This window comes from Myiozetetes cayanensis, unplaced genomic scaffold (assembly GCF_022539395.1).
Source record: "Myiozetetes cayanensis isolate MyiCay16 unplaced genomic scaffold, myiCay2020 scf2-11, whole genome shotgun sequence".
Lineage (NCBI taxonomy): Eukaryota > Metazoa > Chordata > Aves > Passeriformes > Tyrannidae > Myiozetetes > Myiozetetes cayanensis.
The window spans coordinates 58,978,391-58,999,446 of NW_026087411.1; the positions used below are offsets into that span (position 1 = coordinate 58,978,391).

General features: G+C 38.5%; 1 protein-coding gene across 3 annotated transcripts in view; it reads left to right on the top strand.

Moving 5' to 3' along the window:
* STX7 (syntaxin 7) overlaps window positions 1-8,366 on the top strand; it is a 29,991-nt gene extending 21,625 nt beyond the window's left edge. For all 3 annotated transcript variants that reach the window (XM_050316296.1, XM_050316295.1, XM_050316297.1), the window contains exons 5-10: window positions 683-820; window positions 1,477-1,529; window positions 2,308-2,398; window positions 3,201-3,273; window positions 4,226-4,308; window positions 6,953-8,366. In XM_050316296.1, coding sequence (XP_050172253.1) covers window positions 683-820; window positions 1,477-1,529; window positions 2,308-2,398; window positions 3,201-3,273; window positions 4,226-4,308; window positions 6,953-7,045 — 531 coding nt within the window. In that variant the 3' untranslated portion in view covers window positions 7,046-8,366. The remainder of the gene's footprint in view (window positions 1-682; window positions 821-1,476; window positions 1,530-2,307; window positions 2,399-3,200; window positions 3,274-4,225; window positions 4,309-6,952) is intronic.
* The last annotated feature ends 12,690 nt before the right edge of the window (window positions 8,367-21,056 follow it).

A 21,056-nucleotide genomic window follows, 5' to 3' on the forward strand; every position in this document is an offset into this window, starting at 1 on the left:
GCTTTAAACTTCTAATAACAATGTTAAAACTTGGTCTTAATACATAACTCTAGTTCAGGGAAAGCATATTTAGTTTGTTGTCTTTTTTATGGTTTCTCTGTTTCCTTATCTTGGAGCTGAAAAGTTGGCAATGAAAAGCTGAAAATTTGGCAATGAAACGTTTTACTGTTTAATTTTACTCCTTTTATCAAAGCTAGATCTCAACAAAATGCTTAAATAACACATTCATGAATGGCAAATAAGAGCCTTTTAGACATTTGGAAGGAAGGCTGATGTATATATTTAGAGAATGATGGTTTCTGCACCTTTCCTCTCTATTGGGTTACCTTTGCATATTTTAGCATTTGTAGTATCAAAATATTTTACACTGTAACAGTAGGTTTTATAATCAGCAGATTATAAGGAAGGTAAAAGCTTTCTTGTCCCTGCCCATTTCTCATTTCCAGCTGTTAAATGAAAATGAATACATCAGTTTCCTCTTTAAATGCATTAATTTGTGCAGAGTTATGTTATTCCAGAAGGAAAAAAGATTTGTCCATGCATTTGCAAATGGTTTTGTAGACCTTCCCTTATACTAATTTAGAAGAAAAAGAGAATATACCTTAGCATTGAGCAGACTGGAAATAGCAAAGCCTTGAAAAGCCTGAGTTTATTTGAATTGGTAAAACTTTTTCTCCTACAGCGTCAAAGAAAAATACAGAAAGACCGTCTTGTGGGGGAGTTCACCACAGCACTAACAAATTTCCAAAGACTTCAACGGCAAGCTGCGGAGAAAGAGAAAGACTTTGTAGCCAGAGTAAGAGCCAGCTCAAGGGTGTCTGTAAGTATCAGAAAAATGTGCCATTATACTCATTACAGTGGTGTTAGTGGTGTTTGATGTCAAACTGGCTTCGACAGTGCTACTTAAAAAAGCTCATATCTGACCCTAAATACTGTAGAACATGTGTTATATGACTTTATAGTAGAAGCTGCATTAAGCTGTAGCACTCTCACATGAGGACAGTTACTTTTCCCTTGCTTTTGTCACAAATTGGCCCCATGTTCATGCTGTAGTCTTGCAAAAACAACCTACAGTAGATTTGGAAATGCTTTTGCTGTAGCTTTAGATATCAACAGATTTAGGTAAGAATGACTTGCCAGATTTCTGTAGAGTATTAAAAGTGAAGAAGTGCTGAGGAGCTTAAGATGTTGAGCTCTTTTATGTTAATATATCAATTCTGCCTTTTCACTCCATGCCAAATACATGTTGCTGTACTTACAAATTTTAGCAGGCAGTTACTGAGCTGAATGCTTTTGCTTGTATTTCATCTTTATGCATGCATAAAGCAAAATCAGGATGAGAGCATGTTAAATGATGTTTCAGTTTGAAATTGACTTTCTAAAAACCTTCTAATATTGACTCCTTATAGAAATGCTGACAGTGCTCCTTTCAGGCCCATAACATTATATTTGTATTTTTAATCACTGATCATGTAGGGTGGTGCTCCAGAAGATAGCTACAAAGAAGGAACACTTGTGTCTTGGGACAGGTAGGTTGACTGAGTTCACAAGCCTTAACCTAGCTCAGAATAATAAATGGCCTGCAGGGAAGACAGCTGCCCATGGTTTTTTGGATTGTTTTTTTCTTTTGTTTTCACTTAGGGATTTTTTTGGTTTGCTTTGTTTTTTCTCAGAACAGTTGCCTTTTTCTGGAGGGATTTGGGATAGGTTGTTCAGTTAGGCTTTCTTTTGTAATGCTAGCATAGAGAAGAGACTTTGATGGCATAGATGGGAAGAAAAAAGTAAGAGTTCTCCTGATGCTTTAGCTGTAGCCATTTCCTTAAGCTCCCCTAATCTGCCTTTGGGTTTTCTGAGACCCTAACTTCTTCCCTAAGAAGAGTCCAACCGATGAATAGAGTAGATCAGTTGTGATAAGGGCCCAGTGTTTACTGGGATGTCCCATTGCTTCCATATGCTCCAGGAACTGCTTCTTGATCTGAGATTATTTTTTGTTGGGTAGCTTGCTTTTGCCTCAGATAGATATCAACTCTGTAGTTTATAATTCAGAAGGAACTTTGTCCTTGTATTCATACTTGAAATTTCCATTCAGCTATCTACTAGCTATCTACTAGCTTTGCTACAGCAGCAGCTTCCTACACCTAAGGTGTGACGGTTATGCTGTCTCTGTTAGCTAGACAGGCAAAGGTAAAACCATGCATTTTGTTAACCAGTAATGTAAAATGTGCTATGGACTTAACTGTCATTTTATTATTTCTCACTGTGCCTATTCAATTCTGTGTGAGTTTTGGGGTTTTTTTTGTTTGATAGTCAACCACAAGCACAAGTGCAAGATGAAGAAATTACAGAGGATGATCTCCGTCTTATCGAGGAGAGGGAATCTTCCATTAGGCAGCTTGAAGTAAGTACAAGTAGTTTTATGGAAGAGTATGCTTTTGATGTTTCCATGGCAGGAGAATTAATTGCAGAAATGAATCTTGAGGAGGTTTCTTTGTGGATGTGGTTTTGTTCCTTCAAAATTGAAAATACTGCCTTTAGATGTGAAATGTGCATTTGAAATAATAGAACCATGAAGGTTGGAAGAGACCTTTAAGATCATCAAGTCCAACCGTCAACCCAGCATTACCACTGTAACGCCTAAACCATATCACCCATGGCCAGATCCAGACGCCTCTTAAACACTTCCAGGGATGGTGACTCCACCACCTCCCCAGGCAATCTATTCAATTGCCTGACCACCTAATCTAAAGTGAAAATAAATTTTCTGATATCTAATCTGAACCTCCCTAGTGCTAAAACTAATGCAAAATATGTCCTACACAGGCTTTTATTAGTTTGGCTTAGACAGATACATTTTAAGCAATGTCGTCATGAATTTTCCCTGCAGTTAAACTTATAATACAAACGTGTGTCTAGGTGAGCCCTCAGCAATGAGAGATCCTGTTTGTGATATGTTGGGAAGTGTACTTTGTGCACATGCTCATCCTCAGTTTGATTTGGTGGTTAATTTTATTACGATAAACTTAGTCTCATAGTGCCAAGAAACCCCTTCCAAATAAGTACATAAAATTGGGGTTTTTAGTAGTATAAAGTATGTAGTATAAAGAGTCAGGGATGTGCACTATTTAACACTATTTAAATCTAAATGTGCAGAGATGCTTGAATATGTGGTGTCAATTCATGCTACAATTGGTTCTCTACAGGCTGATATTATGGACATCAATGAAATTTTTAAAGATCTAGGAATGATGATTCATGAGCAAGGTGATGTGATAGGTAAGTCCAATTCAAATACTATCTGAAAATTTTTTTTTCGGTTTCTCTGGAGAGCTGTAACGTAGAACTTCTTTTGCTGGAAAGATTCCTGTAATGAGAATGACAATGCTAAAGCAAATGCAGTGTAGCCTAAGAGTGGGTAGACTGGTTGAGGTGACTGGGAATACATAAAGTATGTTTAAAATGTAATTTAAAACATTATGTAATTTTCATGTGTATAAAATGTCTTTAAAATTAGTTTTTTGAACTGTTTATACATAAAATTGGCATTTATGTGGGAAGTTTTACTGTATTTGCTGATGATATGTGTGCAGATTCAGCAAAGGCTCATTCTTTGCCTTCCACACAAATAGGTTTAATGTTTTAATAAAATGTGATTGGAGAATACATTTTCTGAGTCTGTTGCCAAGTCGTGCTGTTGTCTATGTCCAGCATATATTTTCAGGGCCTTTTCTATCACCTTAGCCCATAATCTGTTAATATTTTTCCAGGGGAAAAAATAAATCTGTGTCAGTATGACAGAATACCAAACTAGCTTTTTGGGATTTTTTTTTTTTTGTGTCTGTTTCCTCTGTTTTCACAAGCCTTAGGAATTTTTTTGTCTGAGCAGAGAGTAGTCAGTAGCAAGTTGGAGTGCAAATAAAAGGTTATTATAAAAAATAAAAAAATGTAGAAGCACTAAAAGTTTTTACTTTGGTTGGTATCAAACAGGGGAGCTGTTACCTGACATGAATTCAGCCACTCATTGCCTGGGCAGTTCTAAAATGAGCTCTGGCATTAGTATAGGGTGGGTCAAGCTTTCATAATACAAGGTATAAAACTTTGGATATTGATGCAGACACCAGCAATTGGGAATAGCTATTACACATGCTCTCAAGAGTATTTCAACATGCCAAATCTTTTTCTGGGTTATGATTAACAAAAATTTGAAATCTTTCCTTTTAAAATAAAGACAGCATAGAAGCCAACGTGGAAAATGCAGATGTACATGTGCAGCAAGCAAACCAGCAGCTGGCAAGAGCAGCAAACTACCAGGTAATGCCAGTGCCGACTGCCAGTTGTGTGTAACTTTCCTTTCTCAGTAGTCCTGACTTCCACTTTTTTATGCAGTTCAAATTTTGCTTAGCAAGTTCCTCAAGGCTTGAAGACTTAGGTATAGGTTTATGTTAGGCTCCCATGGTGTTTCTAGGTCACTATAAAACAAAAGTCAGTGACCTCTGAAAGCTTTGGGTTTCCTGTAAGGCTGTTTTCAGACAGGCTGTTGCAGAGCCTTCTATGATTCTATGAGAAAACCTGGAGTTACATCTTTATTTAAAACCAACCAAACAAAAACCTCCAAACCAACAAAAAATCGGAGGCAAGGCAACCCCTTGTTTATAGTTCAAGAAGTAAAAGGTTCTTTTAAATGGAGGAGTAAGGAAGATAGGCAAGAAAGTCTTCTGAAGACATTGCCAGTTAGCACCAATTTTTGCTGTCTACAATCTTCTCAAAGCTCATATTTGACACTGTCAAACTTTTTTGAAAAACCTTTTAAATACCTTTAAATGCCTCAGTTTTATAACATTTTTGGAACTTACTAGACATAATCTTATTAGTGATTAATCTTCCCTTTTAAGTTAGAGTTAGTCCATAGACTTTTTTTTTTTTCTTTAAATCCTCTTATATGTTTTAGTAGTAACCAGGACAGTAAATGAATGACAGAATGTCTGAAGCATTGCTTACTGATTTCAGAAGCAGGAGAAGGTGCATCCTTGAACTGTATTCTGGGTGGGACCAATTGGCACATTAACTATAGTTGATGGTTCCTATTTTGAGAATGAGAAAGTTCAGGGGGAAAAAAAATTAATAGCAACCAAAATTTTCAGTGGCAGGTGTTAGTTTTCTGGTTGAAATTTAAAATTAAAAACTTCATGTTTTATTTTGAGGAGGAAGGAATGAATATCTTCTGATGTCAAAGGAAAGTTATTGATACTTTTGGACGCGCTTCTGTTCAATAGGTCTTCCAGCAGAGACCAAACACCGTGCTTGTCCTGTGTTTGTTTGAAAGGATTGTGTAATTTGCTTTAGATTTGAACTTTCCTTTGCTTGCAATCATCCTTGTTCCAAGGCACTGAAAAATCATTTCCACTTTCAGCAGACTTATTTTAATTTCAGCAACTATTATATCTATATGGTCTGACCTGCTCAAGGAAGTTTGAGAGGCCTGGGTGTGCTGGTAGGGACAGGGCTGTTGGTACCCTCACAGCTCTTGTTTGTGGCTGGTTGAGATCTGCATCACTCATGTGCTGTGTGGGGTGCATTCACACAGCAGAACATTTTGGGTAAAGCCAGGCTTCTATTCTTTCTTTCCCCCTTTTCCAGTGCTGCTTCAGCACTTGTATAAGTGATGACCCATTGTATGTGAAAATAAGATTGCCGTGTCTTTAGACTACTCCCTTGCTTAAGTAGTATTACAGTGGAAATGCATGACTTGAATGCACTGCTGTCGAGGGGTGGTCTGCAGGATGCAGAAGGAAGAGACTTGAGTGTAAAGAGAGAACTGGCTGCAGGGTCTAAAAAAGGAAGATATTCCAGCAAACAGATTGAGTTCTAGCAAGTAAAATGATGAAATGAAGAAATATCAGCCGACAGTGGGAGAAGTGGCAATGAGACAGTAAAACTAGGAGGGAAGAATTGTTAGAAAACTTGGTAGTCTGGGTGGTACTCGGCGGAGAACTGACAACTCCAATGAAGAACTGACACAAATGTTCTTCTTCAGAATGAGAAGGGAAAGAAAAGAACACAACAAAACCACCCAGACAGAAGAACTTCTGCCAAGTAGAGCACAGCCTGGCTTTACTTCTGGGGCTGTATCCTAGAATCCCAAGATTTGAGTGTTATTATTCTTTGGCTGTAAGCAAGAGATCTTAGGCTATCAGCCTGAGAAACCCATTGCTAATTTTTTTTCCTCCTTTGAAGGAAACCTTCTGATTCCATATCTTTCAGATAAAGAATGACAGACAGCTTCTAGTTTGAAGTGCTCTGGTATCTCAAGTTACAGATCTGTATGGGAAATGCAGAAGTTCTGAACATGCTTATAATTTATGCTTTATTGTAGTAATGTCTACATATCTGGGTCTCTAGTCAGGTCTCTTTTGTTTGGTTTGGGGTTCTTTTTTTGTTTGTTTGTTTTTTTCTTTAAGAACAAGTTGTACCTAAGAAAGTTGACAAAACCAGCTTTAAAATAACTCTGTGAATGGATGCACAGAAGTCTAAAATTGTAGTCTGTTTTCCCCTTCTGTATATACATTAATAGTCTTTGAATGTTTTTTTTTCCTAGCAGACCATTTCTATCTCCTCTGATTGTCTATTTTCCTCTATAAGCTGTCATCTGCACTTTCACATTTACTTCCCCAAGTGTTGTAATTACATCCATTCATTATATTACTGCATTCTCTTTCATTAGTTTATTAGGTATGCCAGAAAATAACCACTGAAATCTTTCCATTGAATAATATGGCCATAAAATAATGTGGATTACTTTGCTTTTTTTTTTTTCCCTTGAACATCTTTATATGACTCGTTAGTAAGGACACAATTTAGTTAGATTGCACAAGCAGTAGGACCATAAAAGCATCTGAATATTCCTCTGATGTGGTAGTACAGTTTTCAATCAACTTGTTTTTTTCTCTGTTGGCAGCAAAGATCCCGAAAGAAGATGTGCATACTCATTGTTATACTTGCTGTTGGATTATTGCTTCTTGGACTCATCATATGGTTACTTTCAAAATAAGTCTCTGGAGAAAGCTTTGTAATTGGTATTTAAATTAGGAAAGGAAATTCCTACTCATGGTTTGCTCATTGTGAAGCTGAGTAAAATAGTAGTTCTGTACTTCATCACACTTACTTTTTTTTTGTAAGACATTTTATTTTAACCTGAGAAATAATGTTCTCAGTATAACTACCTGCCCTCTTGGATATGGGTGCTGTCTTACGAGAAAAAAACAGTCAAGGTCATAAACTGTTCCTTTAACTTAAACATAAAAACCTCTCAAGGTTTAGGGGCTAATCAAAGTCAGGATAATTTGTTTTGACAGAGTGGGTAATTATCTTTTGGGATTTTGCTAAATGTTGCTGCCAAAACAAACTCCTGGACTGTTGCTTGAGGCAACACATTCACATCTCTGAATTTATTTTTAAGTTAGAAATGTATTTCTTCTCTGTTTCCCTTCCATCCAACTCACCTGCCCATTTGATATGGGTGGTTCAAAAATAAAACTTAGGTTGCTGAAGTTGGTGTGATCTCTCTTTTATACCTGAAGCCTGTGAATTAAACCTTCAGTTTTCTTGAAATATTTTAGATGCTCTTGTTTCTCTGTATCTGGCATTGAATATGGTTATGTCTGAAAGCCTCCTGCAAAGGTAGGTAGGGTGGATGGTGTAATCATGTCAATTTTTTGTTTCAGTTCTTGCATTAAGAAATACTGTGTTTATGTGCACACATCTGGTATCTTTGCATCTGAAGTGTGCATCAATGACTTTGGCTAAATGAAAATAAGGTCTAGTCTGTGAATTCTTAGAGTTACTGGGAAAAATAGAAATTCCCAACTTCCTAGCTACACTTGAATGTCACTGTTCTGAAACTGCTGTGATTTAGTTTCCATGAACAGGTCCAACCTTGTATGTAAGGTCTTTCATACAGCTGAAGAAAAGAAGATTACAGGTTCAATTCCAAGTTCAACACTGGAATTTGAAATTAAGTTAAAATCGGTTGAACTGATTGAAACTATTTAAGGCATTTGATGCTTATGGCCTTTAAAATGACCTTCTTCCTTTTGTGCCATTTTGTACTAATATATTAAAAATATAACAACACTTTTTTGCCAATTAATCTATTTGTCTTTTTAATTGATCTTGGTGAACTAATTTGAAAGTGTATAGAAGAAAAAGTAACTTCATCTGTATTTTATAAAGTTCTTATACACCAGACTGATAGAGAATGCACTGTTTACATGATGAGCTATGAAATATTATTTGGGAACAATCTAACTGTAAGCATAAATGGACTTTAAAATTGTAACTGTGCAACCAAAATAAAGGTCTTTTAAAGAGTACATTTTTCTAATAGTTGCTTTTTTTTTTGGGAATCCATCTTTGAAAGCACAGCTGTTGTCTTTGCCTTTATGTAAATGACTGAAACTTCCTCTGAACAACTCCAGAGGATTTCAGCTCTGCTGGTGAGGCAGCCCAGGGGAACCTCTGTTCCTGTGCTGCACTTCACGGGGTCAATGAAAATGCTCCTGGATCTTGCATTCCCACCTGTGTGAGCCCAGCCACAGGAGGAGAGGCTACTTTCTCTGGGTGACTGCTGACAATGGCTGCTGCAGGTAGATGTTTACTAGCTCACCTTCAGCATAGCTATTGAGGGATTGACATCCATAGTTTGGGAAAGAGGCTTGTGCTTCTGTGTTTGAATTTCAAAAGCAATGGAGTAAAAACAAGTTCTGTGAAACTGCATGATTATGTTCTATGTAACATCTCTGAGACTGAAAAGGGAATTCAAGTTGCAGTATAGACTCTTGTGTGTTGAGATCCCATCTCCTATGTTCCTGTGGCTGACTTTGTGCTGAGCATAAGGATGGAAGTCCATTTACCCTTGTTAAGTAGCCATCAGGTATGCTTTGCGCCACTACCAGCTATGTTAAGGCTGGTGCTAGTGATGCTAATGCCTTGGATTTCTTGTTTTCAGACTACACTAGTCTAAAATAGAACAGCAGTCAGCATTGTGGGTGAGTAGCTTTCTCTCCAGTGAACTGTCTAAAACTGACTTTGGAAATTTCCTGACTTTAATGAACTCTTTACACTATTGCAAACAGGCGCAGAGACATGGCCTGATTCTGCTTGCCCAGGAGATACTTTTTGCTGCTGCAATACCTCTGTCAGTGACTGGCTGATTCCACTGACATGCTGAGGAAGCAAAAGCAATGCTTTAGCAGCAGCTCTGACTCCTGACAGATCAGAAATTCTGTCAATGCTTTATACTTGTCACATTGCACATGCATTGTGATTTGTCTGCTTGTTTGGTTTTCTACTAGGAGGATTCTCTACTGAAACACAACCTGAAGAATATTGCTCACCTTGGGAAGAATGGTGTATTTACTTGTGGTCTGTTTACCTTATAAAGAGATGAATTAAGTCTTTATTGACTTTGTCCCATAGTGACTGCAAAGCAGAATAGCCAGTATATAAAGCTTCATCCATCAGGAGTTGGTGAGAATGAGGCTTGGGCAACAATATGACTTGGAAATTCTGCGAGTTGTGCCACATTGCTTTTCCCTAACCCCTGCTGCAACCTGCTGCCTCTGTTCTTGTTCTTCCGTGTCTGATTTGTCTGTGTGTCTTTATTTCCCACATGGAATTGGCTCTTTATTTTCAGAGTCATGTGCCTGTTCAGCTGCTCTGTGGTGGTAGTGATTGGGGCACTGTCAGGGAGAAGAGCTCTGCTGAGAGGCTGCATGTGTGCTTTGCTGCTTTCATTCATGATTTACCAAACAAAGCAGCTTATGCCGTGTGGAGGTGCCTTTCTCACGTGCTCTCAGATGAATGTATTCCTCCTTTCATAAATCCCAGTGGACATGGGACACTGGGCCCCTTTACCTATGGAAGAGATGAAAGGCCAACTGTCAGAAGTCACAGGGATGTCCCATCCTGGGCAGCCAGGTGGGGCCAGTTGGCTCCGGCAGGCTGGGTGGTTGCTGCTGCTGCTGCCCTGTCTGTGAGGCAGGGGGTGGTGGGGAAGTCAGTGCTGGAGTGTTTACACACAAGCTCCTGTACCTGTTTGAGAGACCAGCCTGCAAGGCCCTAATTGCTCATTAAGAATCTTGGTTCTGTAAATTTTCAAACTTGATTAGGCAGAAACAAAGTGGTGGGAGTGGTTGTATTTAGAGTGTGCTAAAGGGCATAAAAATTCTTTTTTAAACTATTCTTAGTTGAACTTCTCTCTATCATTTCCCTCCCCTACATGCACACACTCTTAATTGTATAAAATGCAACTTAAAAGTATTCAAAGGAAGCTTTGATACCTATTAAGAACCCAGTAAAGCATCTGGATGTAACATGTATGAGTCAATGTTTTTAGAACAAAGATTTTGGCTGTTCTAAATTATCCATCAATATCTGTCAGATTAGCAAGGCCAAAAAATGCAATCAAAGCACCCTTCATTTTACTGAAGGAACCTGCTAAGAATAGTTCCTTTGTAGTTAACCACACACCAGGGGTGCTTTTCTGTTCTTTCTTACTTTTTCAAAGAGCTGAAAATCAGAGGGGCAAATAGCTTTTTAAAGCTTTTTTTTTTTTTTCTTTCTCCCCCTGCACTTCCCCCTTAGAAATTGTTCTTGATAATCAGCAGGGTATGCAATATCCCCAAGCTGACTTCATACCTAAGAGCCTTCTTATGTCACCCACTGTGTGTGTATAGTCAGCAAATATGTTTGATGTCAGAGGTATGGGCTAGATTTTTGGTATCAAAAGTAGTTTGAAACCATGAAAAAAAAGTTAATGTTTCGGAGTAAGGATTCTAAAGGTGGTGGGAGGGAGAGAATGACATAATCTGTCAGTGAAGTTGGAAAGAACCAATACCCTTGTAGTTGATCACTGTATTGGGTTGTTTCAAGGACGGTGTTGTTGAGTATCACATTTGGAAGAGATTTGCTTTTTCTGTATGAACCTATTTGATTCTTTTGGGAACATCAGTGAGAGAGGAATGCACAGAGATCTCCTTGCTGCTGGATATCAACAGTTGATGACTTTCTGCTTCTTATGATACCCATGGTGAAAAGTGATGCTTAAGTGGGTACCAGCAGCTTTCCTTTTCAGTTTGCAATTAAGTCCAGATCTCTCACCCAAAGCTGTTGTGGAGTGAGGAGTAATTATCCTCTGATGAGGTGCCCACCTGCAGAGCCATTCTAGATGCTATTGCAACATAAGAATTTCAAGAATAAATATCTGAAAGCAATAAGCTTCCAGACATCTTTGTCCTTGTATGCATTTCTGATGGTGTCCCTGACACTGCAGAGGTTTCTGTGGCTTATGAATGCAGGTAACAAGGCGTTTATTTAGTTATTTATGTTTCCTGATATAAAATATCCTTCAATGATAAAGGGAGTCATATTTGCATAATAATAAAGAACTCCACAAACCCAGAAATAACCAGAAAAGGCAAAAAAATGTTGATTTTTGAAAGGCTGGAAAGCAACAAACAATGTTGTAACTTGCTATTTACACAATTCATTCTCCACTTTTCCCAGTTGGTTATATTGAACGTCTAGGCTTGAACACAGTTGCAGTGATTTGTTTTGCTCTCCTATTCCAAGCATCACAGACTATTTCAAATACCAGAAAGGTACTCAGGGTAAGGAAATGCATCACTCTTGTTGATATGGTGTGAGTACAGAGGAAGGCCACAAAAATGATCAGAGGGCCGAAGCACCTCTCTTACAGAGAAAGTCTGAGAGAGTCGGGGTTGTTCAGCCTAGAAAAGAAAATGCTCCTGGGAGAGTCATTGCAGCCTTCCAGTACTGAAAGGGGTCCTCCAAGAGAACTGGAGAGGGACTTTTTACAAGGGTGTGTAGTGATAGGTCAAGGGGGAATGGCTTTGAACTGAAAGAGGGTAGGTTTAGGCAAAAAATTATTTACAGTAAGGCTGGTGGAACACTGGCATAGGTTGCCCAGAGAGATGGTGGATGCCCTAGCCCTGGAAACATTCAAGACCAGGCTGGACGGGGCTCTGAGTAACCTAGTTGAAGATGCCTCTGCACAGTGCAGGGGTTAGGCTAGGTGACTTTTGAAGGTCCCCTCCAACCCAAATTATTCTATGATTTTATATTTGCAAGAATATTCTAAAGAAGAAATATTCACTATAAATGTCTGCTCTTTTGTAGTCATATCTCTGTCCATGGACACAACACTTCTTTGCTACTGCTGATAAACTATATTTTTCTGATTTAGGACAAAAATAATGTAGATTAAAATACTTGTTAGCACAAGAAAATAAATCAGTTTGAAGCCCTTTTTTTTTTTTTTTTACTTTCACTTTTTGAAATATGTTTTACAAAAATTGTGGGCGAAAAGTAAAAATAAAAAATAAAAAATTAGAAGTTGCTAGCAGCATTTTTCATTCCCTCCCTTTCCACCAAGTTCTTCAGGATTCATCCTGGACTGAGTTATAATTGTCTTTTTCCTTTGTTTAGTTTATGCAGAAGTGTTTGGCAGTACAGATTGAAGTCTTAAGAGGTAATAAGCGTGGGAAGGAGTAGGCAAACTGAATAATCCAGGTAGTATAAATGATGATCTACCTTTCCAGCTTTACTCAGAAAAGCTGCTGGAGCTTACTGTAGCGGCCAAGTTTGCAGCTTAGGAGGAAGGACTCGGCTGTGTTCAAGACCCACAGTGAATTCCTCAGCAAGAGATTCAGCTGCTTCTAGACCCTGTTCTCTGGATGAACCTTTATCTAAAGGAGGTAAGGAGAGATCTTTTCTCCTCAAAAGAACAGCAGCCAGCAACTTGTGGGAAGAGCGGATAAATATATTCCCTGCCATCTGCACTGTTTGTTCACTTCCTACTCACCCTTGCTCCCCTCTCATACACCCAGGTGTTCTTGCTACAGAGAAAACTGAAACCCCAAAATGGGGTCCCCAGAGCCCAGCACAAGAGAAGAATTTGACCTTCATACCTTGTGCTCTTCAAGAACTTCTGTGGTACAGTGTTACTGAAATAGAGAGATGTCTTCTTGTCTGATATGCCATTCCCCAACAGCTTTTCTTCAACCAGATAAAGAATAAATATAATCTTGGAGACTAGCCATTGTGTTATCAGGGAGAATTAGGCTGAAGAAGTTTGGAGGATTAGAAATACATATTAAAAAGCGGATTTAAACCGTCTTTGTAAGATGACAAAAATTGTTGAGTTTTATTCTGTCTCAGACGTAGAATTGGGGAAAGGGGTTTTCTGCAACCTTGTCAGCCATCATGAGCTGAAGCAGGATGTGGTAGTTATTGAAGCTCATCTGTTACAAATAGGAATAGAATCAAGTGTTTAAACACCTGAAGAATTTCAAATTACAGTGAGAAAATACAGATGGGTTACTGGAAAGAGACACTTGGCTATCTCTTAATAGTTGCTTTGCAGATGAGTGTTGGACTGGTTCTTTTTAAAGTCTATGGTGCCTTGAGATGAGTGAAGAATCTCTGTTATGCTTTTTGTAGAAGTTTCTTTCATGGTTTTGGTATCTGGATGTTTCAGTGAACGGTAGAAATGCCCTTCTAACCTGTTTTAAGGAGTATGGATTTTGCTAAAAATATTTGGAATATAAAATAGATTTTGAAATACACAAATCTGCTTTCAGTGCTGTATAAACCAAGGGGAGTAGACTGTATGCTATTTGGGATTTATCCAGGTAAAATATCTGTATGATTCTGTAAGATGTGTAAGATATTTGCTTGGTTGCTCATTCTGCTAAACTGAACAAGCAGCTATCTGGAAAGATGGGCTATTTCAATAGGATTTTCATAACCTTCATTTGGGGCTGATGGGACTGAGACGCTGTCAGCTGTTGCTGGATCATTCTGCTTAACCCTCTAGTGTCCCCATCCCTTTGAAACTGCCCCTGTGAAGCACCGCTGCCAGTTTGTCCCAGCAGAAACTTAACAGGAGAAGCAAACACTGTTGTTTGCAAGGGGGTTGTATCTGAAGGCAACTGGTGCTCTAATCCACCTCTCAGTCTTCGCCATCTTCGAGTAGTGAAACCGAATTCCCTCTCCAGGTCTCAGACTTGCCTCCTTCAGCATCTTCCCTACACTCCCTATGTCAAGTCACTCAAATGGGAGGCAATTTCTTTTAAAAGCAACTCTGCACAATTAATCCTGGTCTTGACTTTCCTACTGGCAGATTTTCCCCTGTTCTAGGCTTTGTCTGGCAACAACAGCAGAAACAGCTGTGCTTTAAGGCTCTGTCTGCCCCATTGTGATGCCTTTCTTTCTACAAATAAGACCACTTAGGTTGGCTACATGATTGCTGTGCAAGTCAGTAGTTCTAGGCTGGGAACAAACATTTTATTCAATCAGTGTCAAAGGCATTCAGTGATGAAGTAATTTGATGTCATCAATTCGGAAACTTCAGTGAACTTCTCAACCAGGTAGTGGTATTATCTCAGTGTAGGTCTTATCAGTAAAGCAGAAAATTCAGATTAATTGTTCTGGCAGACACTGGAGTGAGGATTTTTTTTATTTAATACCTACAGTTCTAATTCTATGATGAAACTGCACTTGAAAACAGGCAAGTGCCCAGTAAGCCAAGCATTTCCTTGCACATCAACCCTTCTGTCATCTCCTCTGCCTGTTCCCAGTCCCCAGTTTACATCTGAACATTGCCAGGACCATGGAAGTTTGACCTCAGATTTAACTTTGTCCTCAGACTTAAGATATCCATAAATTCTACCTAAACTGCAACTCCTCTACATTTTCAGTAGAAATTATTTAAAAAAAAAAAAAAAAAAAAAAAGAAACATGAGGTTTATGATTCATCCATTTGCAAACACAGCTTTACAAAAAAAAAAGGCTAAAGGGGTATATTGTAAACCATGCACATAGACTAGGAGAGTTTTGAAAACCCAGAAATATTACATAAAGACCACAAGACTAAACGAAAGCAAGAAAAATATTTGAGGGGAAAGGATGAGGTAGGGGAGACAGAAAAGGATCTTTCTATAGCTTGTGCTGTAGAGAAGGGCAGAAACAAATGTGACAACTGTAGGTCTGAGAAACTGGACATGACTGTGGAGGGTTGAATACTGAATAACACTATGCAACATTGTTCTGGGCAATAAATGGTGTCTGGCTATTAACCCGTACAGATGACTCAAATTTTGGAAATTGATCTTTCATGAATAGCCTTCTGAAGCTGGCCTTCTTTACAGCCAGAAAATGCATTTTTGCTGTTGTTGTTCCACTGGGGGGAAAAAAACAGAAGCTGTTTTGCATGTTGTGTTTCGTTTGATTCCTGAGAAGTCAATAGTCTGGTGGAGTCATTTTGGCTATGACTGTAGGGAAGTGGTCAGTTCCCTGAACTTTTATTGACTTTCCTGTTATTTTCTTGTTTGTTGGGAAGGCTGCATTTGGAGTAAAGATGTAAGGAGCAGAAGCAGGACATGTTAGGAAGGCTTGTAAAATAATTAAGAAGACAAAAGTATTGGCATCATAGTAATATGAAGAAATTGAGATATGCAGGCATAATTCAGCTTGACTATGTATGAGTTGTTATAAGACAAAATATATACTAGTCTCAAAAACTTAACAAGTCAAATATTTTATGAAATCATATTTAAAATTTCAGGAAGGCATAAATATATTTGCCTGAACAACTTCCTTAAGGTTGCAAAGAGTCAGAGGGTGTTGTATTTTAATTACTTTTGTTTCTGAATTACTTTTATGCCTCCTCATCTCTGTTGTTCTGTCAGGAAAGTGCTGGTGAAATATAAGCTGTTCCCAATGCGAGTTTGTTCATTTGTGATTTTCAGCGCGATTCCTCTGCACCAAAGTCATGTCTGCAACAGTCCTGTGCTATTTTGTTGGGATGTTTCTAGCAAGAACTCTGCCCCAAGCTGTGTTCTCTGCTTGTATGCAGCAACTTTGATCCCCAAAGGAATGCAAGGACATGACTCTTCAAGACTGATATTTTTTGAAAGGTGTGTACAAAATACCATGGTAGGTATGGAAGATGTAGTAAAATCTTATGCTAATCTGACTTGCTGCTCTTTGATGCCAAGGACACCTTGAATATTTTCATCTGTCAATGAAACCTTTTTTGGTTGGTTTGGGTGGGTTTTTTGTTGTTGTTGTTGTTGTTTTGTTTGTCTGTTTGAGGTTTTTTTTGTGTGTGGTTTTTTGTGGGGTTTTTTTGTTAGTTTGTTTTGTTTTGGGTTTTTTTTTGAGACAGAAATTTGGGTTGGCCTTTGGTAATTGTTTCTAAAGGGAGAAAGGAGGAGGTTTCTTAGCTTGGCCCTCTGTCTTTCTTTGTTAGGCTTTGCCATGTAGATAGAGGATCTTTTGATGTGATCTTTAACAAAATCAGACCAAAATATTTTAAAGAAGGCAAAAAGTACAACATTATCAAATGCTTTATCAGGAAACCATTTGATTGATGAAAACTTCCTGAGCTCTAAAAAACCCATGGGGTTTGTAAATCAAAATGAGAAAGGAAAATGCAAATTTTACATTGTTTAACCCAGCCTCTAACACAAGCTCTTTTTAGGGGTTGCTTGTTGCTTTGCTTTTTTTCTACTAATTCAGGGTTGTAAAATTTTCCATGGTTGTGCATTACAGGATACTTCCCACTGTGCTGAGTAGTGCTTAATGACTATTAGTCATTATGGGGCTGATATTACTGATTTGCTTTCAGTGGGTGCAAAAGTACCTTGGGTGTTTACTTTGTGGAAGATGCTGTGGGCAAGGGAATGAGGAAGACTTAACAGGATGGCACAAGACTGGGACTAGTCTGAGCTGGTGCATGGACATCATCTTGGATGAGAACAAGTGGGTGACAGCAGCACCTCAGAACCATGCTGCTTCTGAAGCAGTGATAAGGAAATAATTTATTAAAAAAACTCCAAGGCAAATCAACAAACCCTGTCTGCTTGGCACTAAGGCAACAGCCTAGCAGTAAAGTCTGAAGCCTGAAATGCTATGATATTCCTACTTAGGCTGTCTTCTTTTCCCTCAAAGAGGATAAGAACAACCCGAACAACTTCCACACCAGTCACCCTACTAGTGACACTTTTTCCACCAGCTGCAAGAGTACAGTTTGGTGACACACCATGCAAGATCTGCCCAAGATTTGGAGATGCCCTCTTGGAAAACCCTCAACAATGCTTTTAAAAATCATTAGTCCAGATGCAGGTTTGCTAGAAGAACAAGAAGGTGACTGTGGATGTTCCTTGCACTGGCAGAGATACACTTCACTGAGAAATCTCTGACAAGAGGCTGTGAGCAACAAACTAGCAATTTGCAGGGAAGGTTGGTTTTGGACTGCAACCTCACATCCTACCAGGGATAATGAGTGTATGGTGTTAAAATAACACAGAAGCTCCTGAAAAATGCTGAGGAGTCAGAGTCTGGTCTATACTTAGCACAGTGAAATTATAGTACAGCACCAACAAACCAAAGTTCATTACTTGTAGACCTGCTATTTAATAGAAAACTGAGTATTTGACTGTTGCAATGTCAGGCTTGTAAGAATAGAGAGAGATGAATGAAGCTAAATAAACAAACAAACAAAAAATTATGACTCTAACTCTGTGAAATGCCACTACTTACTGAAAATGACCCACTGTGCATCTGGGTTGGAAAGAAGTGATCAACAACAATATTGGTATCACATGAGTCTTCTGAGGTTGTGACCACAGATGGATGTGTACTGCTGACTTCTCCAGCTTCCAGAGGGTTTGGGAGAGAGTTCTGCTTCCTTGAGGAGCTCTTCTTCAAAAATAGAATCATTATGGGCACAGATATATGAGCTCCAGAACAAAACATTGATCTCACTAGGGTTATATTTTTCTTTTACTGATTGAATGAAAAGGAGAAAAAAAAAAAAAAAAAAAAACCAACAGCAAACTTCTTTTCCTGTACTGAGCTAGAGTAGTGTATGAAAACATTACTTGTCTTCAAAATGCTGTATCATAAAGAAATCAAGGATTGTGGAAGAATTTTCTGTTTACAAGGTGCTTCATGGGCTCCGTCATCACACAGCATCACCCAAGTTAGCTGCTTGAAATCCTGGCACCAGCACAGAACTTTTAAGGCAACTCTCCCAGGCTCTTGCAAAAATGCAGTTTGGGAGGCCTCTGACATCCCTTGGGAGGGATATTTGAGAAGAATTTTTTGTGTACATGTATTCCCATACCTAGATTGCACAAAAGCCACTGCTGTGATCCTTTCACTGTTAATAGGTTGTGTGTGGAATTGCTTCATAAGTCTGTCTTACACACACCGGAGCTGCTGGCTTTGCAAAAGGAGCACCCCTATTAATTTACATCTTGAAGACCAGCAGGAATGGAGGTCAAAGCTGTTTTCCCATCTTTATGCTTTTTTCTCACATAAATCTTCTCTTTGGGAGTGGGGAAAAGACAGCCATGGCTTTGGTGTTTCTGTAGATGAGCAAGAGTGAGGAGAGGGACCCCCAGTACTCTTTTGCAGCCTCTTCCCTGCTTACCTCCAAACCAATCACAAGATGATAACACAACCTGAGCTGAAGTAAATTTAGGAATCATGTAATCAGTCTTGATTCTTGTATTCAAAAGCAAAGGTTTTCCTAAATTAAAATAAACATTTAAGTTATTTTTTTACTTGTCAAGTATTCATATTAAAGAGCTGCAGCTCCTGGAAGTCCAAAGCAAGTTTGGCTACTGAAAGAGGTAGTTTCTTTTTCCCACAGCCCAGCAATCTTTTGTCAAAATGGGATTATCTATGTATTTCCTAAATATAATGACTAATACAAAAGGAATTAAAGCTTCAGTTAAACCAAAAGCCAGCAAATAGGCAGACACTTCTGCATGATCTTTGCTCTCCCCTCACACCAGTGCAGCTTAGCACACCTGGAGTCATCTAATGGCTTATAAAGCAAATAAGGACCCAAAGTCACATCACTAGGAGTTAAGTGTTAAATACAGCTCCACCCAGAAGTCCCCACAAATAGTCCATGATTATTGAGCTCAGCTGGTACAGTCACATGTCAAAAGGTTGCTTAAGTAAGTCTGGGTTTGAGGCTCCAGTCTCATGGGTATATTAGAAAACCTGTCATCACCAAAAATTGAAATAACATGTATTCTTCCTTTGGATTGGTATTGTGTGCTCCAAGCAATGATTTGTTCAGTTATGTTTAGAATACTCCAGATTTGATGAAGTGAGCCCTAATTTGAAAAATTCTGTGCCCAGGAACATTAGACAGCTGCAAGTCTGTACAGTAGCACTCATATTAGAACAGCAGACAGTTGCTTTTCTCCTGATGTTTAGAAGAAACATCTGCAATCTGCTACTGTCTGGACTTTTTCAAAAAGTCTAGAAATCTGTTCATCATACCCACTGCCTCTTCTGCAAAACTTGCATAGTGTCTTTGAAAAAATGTCAGTAATTCATAAAATGTATGCATTGATAACACTGTATCCTCAATATAGCTGTTTTATAAAAGAATAAAAATGCAAAGATATAAATAATTCTATTAGAGTAACTCTTAAATGACCAAACTGAGCATCAAAGAATGTTGAACTAGATACCATCTTTTCGTATGGTCATAAAACATCTGTCCAGATTCTCTCTAAGCAATCAACTACTGAGAAGGTGAATGGTTGTATTGCAAAGCAATTACAAGACCACCTCATACAAATATGGGGCAGACCTGTATAACAAACCTGGGGGAAAGAAAAAAAAAAAGAAAAAGATTTTTTTTAAAAAAAGCAGTTTCCTGTCAAAACTATAATGAGCTAGGCTAGTTTAAAAACTTTAAAAGCACAATTTTGGGTCAATTTATTTGCAAAACACTGGGTTAGGAGGTGTTTAGGGCAGTAAAGTAAGGAGCAGAAGCAGTGTAGGGAAGGAAGGGAGAGATGGGAGAAAAATTTCGATGGCGAACATTTGAGTTTTGGCTGGGAGAGTAATCTCTTTACCCAGCAGAGATGCAGTAAAAACATGACGGGCAACAGCCTGAACATGCTTCAGATTGTATTATATTGATTAAAATCTCTTACAAACATCAAACATTCGAATTTAGCTTTCTGATAAAGTTTTTATTTCTGAAATAGTTTTTATTTCAAAACTATGTCTTGCTATCTCCTGCCAAAGTAAAGGCCAGAACAGCTACTGTGACTCTGATGTCAGATCACCACAGAATCATTTAGGTTGGAAAAGACCTCTAATCATCAAGTCCAACCATTAACCCAGCACTGCCAACGCCACAACTAAAGCATGCCCCTAAAAACATTGCCTGGAAATTCTGTGTCCCATGAAATGTTACCTAGGAATTTCTGTGCCCAATTCACAGCTCCAGGCTGAGCTGGGACACACCTGTACATTAGGACTGTGGATCCTGCCTGGAAGCCTGCAGGGCCTGAGTACCCGCTGCGTCTTTTAGGAAGTTGGTCAAGCATTTATGGTCACCATGTAACTTTTTGATACAGTTGTCCTTCCTGTTTTGAATTTGTATGGTCTTTGCTTTCAGTGATGCAGTTGGAACATATCTTTATTTGCAGATAATATTTTTTACTGTAATTTTATCTATGGGTATTTACAAGCCATAATCAACTCATCCCCACCTTTGACTCAGAGCTAAGAAAAGGAAGGAGATTTTTGAGGGCTTCAGTGAATCTTTAGGTCATTTTTCTGTATATTTTCTGTTTCTTCTGGAAATCTTACAGTACACTTATCATTGAATCGGCAGTCAAGAACTTAATTTCTGAACCTGTGTACACTTTATATGCACACATTTTATTTGTAAACTCCACATTACAACAAAATTTTCATTGCTTAAATACAAACCACCTTGTGTGTATAAGTGTTTTGTGGGGGAGAGGGGAGGGTATTATATATACAAAGCAAAATATATTGCATCAGTTCTAAATAAAAAAACCCCTCAGCTCAGCAAAACACTTTAAAGTTTTAGAGATGGGTATTTTTTCCACCAAAGAATGTTTTCCTTCTCAAAGGCAAGGTTACTTCTCTTGTTTGCATTGGGAATTTACCACTGCCTTCAGTGAAAACAG